The sequence below is a fragment of the Austrofundulus limnaeus genome, unplaced genomic scaffold, assembly GCF_001266775.1.
Source record: "Austrofundulus limnaeus strain Quisiro unplaced genomic scaffold, Austrofundulus_limnaeus-1.0 Scaffold111, whole genome shotgun sequence".
NCBI classification, from domain to species: Eukaryota; Metazoa; Chordata; class Actinopteri; order Cyprinodontiformes; family Rivulidae; genus Austrofundulus; species Austrofundulus limnaeus.
In genome coordinates this window covers 972,913-975,379 of record NW_013952513.1, presented here as the reverse complement: position 1 = coordinate 975,379, position 2,467 = coordinate 972,913, and the positions used below count along the sequence as shown (strand labels likewise).

General features: G+C 40.0%; 1 protein-coding gene across 1 annotated transcript in view; it reads left to right on the top strand.

Moving 5' to 3' along the window:
* si:ch1073-396h14.1 (disintegrin and metalloproteinase domain-containing protein 10) overlaps nucleotides 1–2,467 on the top strand; it is a 40,334-nt gene that overhangs the window by 2,719 nt on the left and 35,148 nt on the right. The window contains exon 4 of the mRNA XM_014014204.1: nucleotides 1,509–1,664. Within this exon, the coding sequence (XP_013869658.1) occupies nucleotides 1,509–1,664 (156 nt within the window). The remainder of the gene's footprint in view (nucleotides 1–1,508; nucleotides 1,665–2,467) is intronic.

Genomic DNA, 2,467 nt, shown 5'->3' with positions numbered 1-2,467 from the left:
ATTCATTCATTCATTCATCCATCCATCTGTCCATCACTCATTCATTCATTCATTCATTAATCCATCCATCCATTCATCCAACTATCCATCCATCCATTGACCCATCCATTCATCCATCCATCAATCCATCCATCATCCATCCATCCATCCATCTGTCCATCCACTCATTCATTCATTCATTCATTCATTCATTCATTCATTCATTCATCCATCCATCTGTCCATCACTCATTCATTCATTCATTCATTAATCCATCCATCCATTCATCCAACTATCCATCCATCCATTGACCCATCCATTCATCCATCCATCAATCCATCCATCATCCATCCATCCATCCATCTGTCCATCCACTCATTCATTCATTCATTCATTCATTCATTCATCCACTCATTCATTCATTCATTCATTCATTCATTCATTCATTCATTCATTCATTCATCCATCCATCTGTCCATCACTCATTCATTCATTAATCCATCCATCCATCCATCCATCCATTGACCCATCCATCCATTCATCCATCCATCAATCCATCCATCATCCATCCATCCATCCATCCATCCATCCATCCATCTGTCCATCCACTCATTCATTCATTCATTCATTCATTCATTCATCCACTCATTCATTCATTCATTCATTCATTCATTCATTCATTCATTCATCACTCATTCATTCATTCATTCATCACTCATTCATTCATTCATTCATTCATTCATTCATTCATTCATTCATTAATCCATCCATCCATCCATCCATCCATTGACCCATCCATCCATCCTTCCATCCATCAACTCTTCTTTAACCTCTTCTCTATTACAGGACATGGGGGAGCAGGTACCTATACTATATATGTTAACATGAACCTACGCCAGGACAAACAGATGTAAAATATTATTAGGCTACAATCTGGAATATATCCAGTATCTCTATCGCTCTTGTGTTGACAGCCTGCTCTCGTGCTGCCATGATTTGTGCTTTTGTGCTGTCCTTCAGTCCAGTCCTTTGTACACACTGGTAGGATTTGTTCATATCAGCCACTTCCTCAGTCAGTTGTTGTTGAATGTGCAGGGCTTTTCTTAGCAAGGTTCACTTAAGATGTTGGGGAATATTCTGATGAGAAGTTGTCTACTGGAATAAGACTCAAAGTTCAAGGGCAGAGAACTTAACACTTATTTAGCATGCATAGTGAGAGGCTCCATTTGGGTAGAAACCATAGAAACTTCTGTAAATATCATCCAGACTGATTAAAAAAACAACAACCCAGTGTTTCAACATTTGAGAGAGACTTCTGCTATCACACACACAGATTGGCACGGTACAACATAGATGCTCTGGAAACGGGGAGCCAGGAAGACAGGTCAGGGGGAACATACCATCATCCCCACCTCCAAAGTATGGGTTCCAAGTCCCACTGAAAAGCCCTGACAGAACTAGATTGTCATCTCTGTTGTGTTTCATCTCTTTGACTTTGCCTCTTTATCTCTCCTGACTCTGTGCTGCAGGAGAAGACGGCTCATCCTGCCACGGCTCTGTGTTGCAGGGACAATTTGAGGGAACCATCCATACAGGAAATGGCACTTATCACATAGAGCCAATTCAAAGATATACCAGCAGCCCAAGAGACCACCATTCCATTATCTACCTTGAGGATGACATGGGTAAGAGGGCTTTAGTTAAGAAGAAAAATATACTAAAAATGTCTTAGATCTTAGATTTCTTTTGAAAAGGAAAATGTAGGTTAATGAAACACTTATGAATATTTAATATTTTAGAGGCTGCTGATAGCTCTTTTAATGGTATAGAATGAAAGTGAAGCATGCACATTTGTAGACAGAGTCCAAATAACGCTGCAGCTGGTTTTCCAGATTTTTTTTTTTACAAACAATGGGAAAGACTGAAAAGAGAAATTCTTTGCTGTATTGAATCTACTTCATGATCTATGGTCTTTCTTGGCTGTCTCACAGAAAAACAAATGTGCACAGCTATACACAACACTGTAACACATCCCAAGCAGTTAGAGTGTGTCAGTGGGGCCTGCTGGGAGCTCTGAGGGGGTTTTGAGGCTCTCCCTGTTGGGCACCGGCCAAAGAAAAGACAAACTGAAGGTGGTGTGATTCTTGCAAGAGGAGGAGCTGACGAAACATGGGCTGAAATGAGGATGAAAAGATAATATGTAGTAAAGGGGAAAATGGTAACTTGGTGCATAAAAAAGAGAAGGAAAAGAAGAACTAAAATGATTAGAGTTTTGAAAACAGTTGCTCCGACAGAAAGTTGAAAACGATATTTGCTGGCTTCCTTCTGAAGTGGCCAGATGGAAGCAATTACAAAACAGTCAAAATGAAGACGTGCATGTGTATTTCAATGTGCGTGTGATTGTGTGACTCCACGTGGATGTCTGCATTAGTATAACTTTATTCCAAGGAAGCATTTTACTGGAAACACAGATCAGACTGTACCAAAC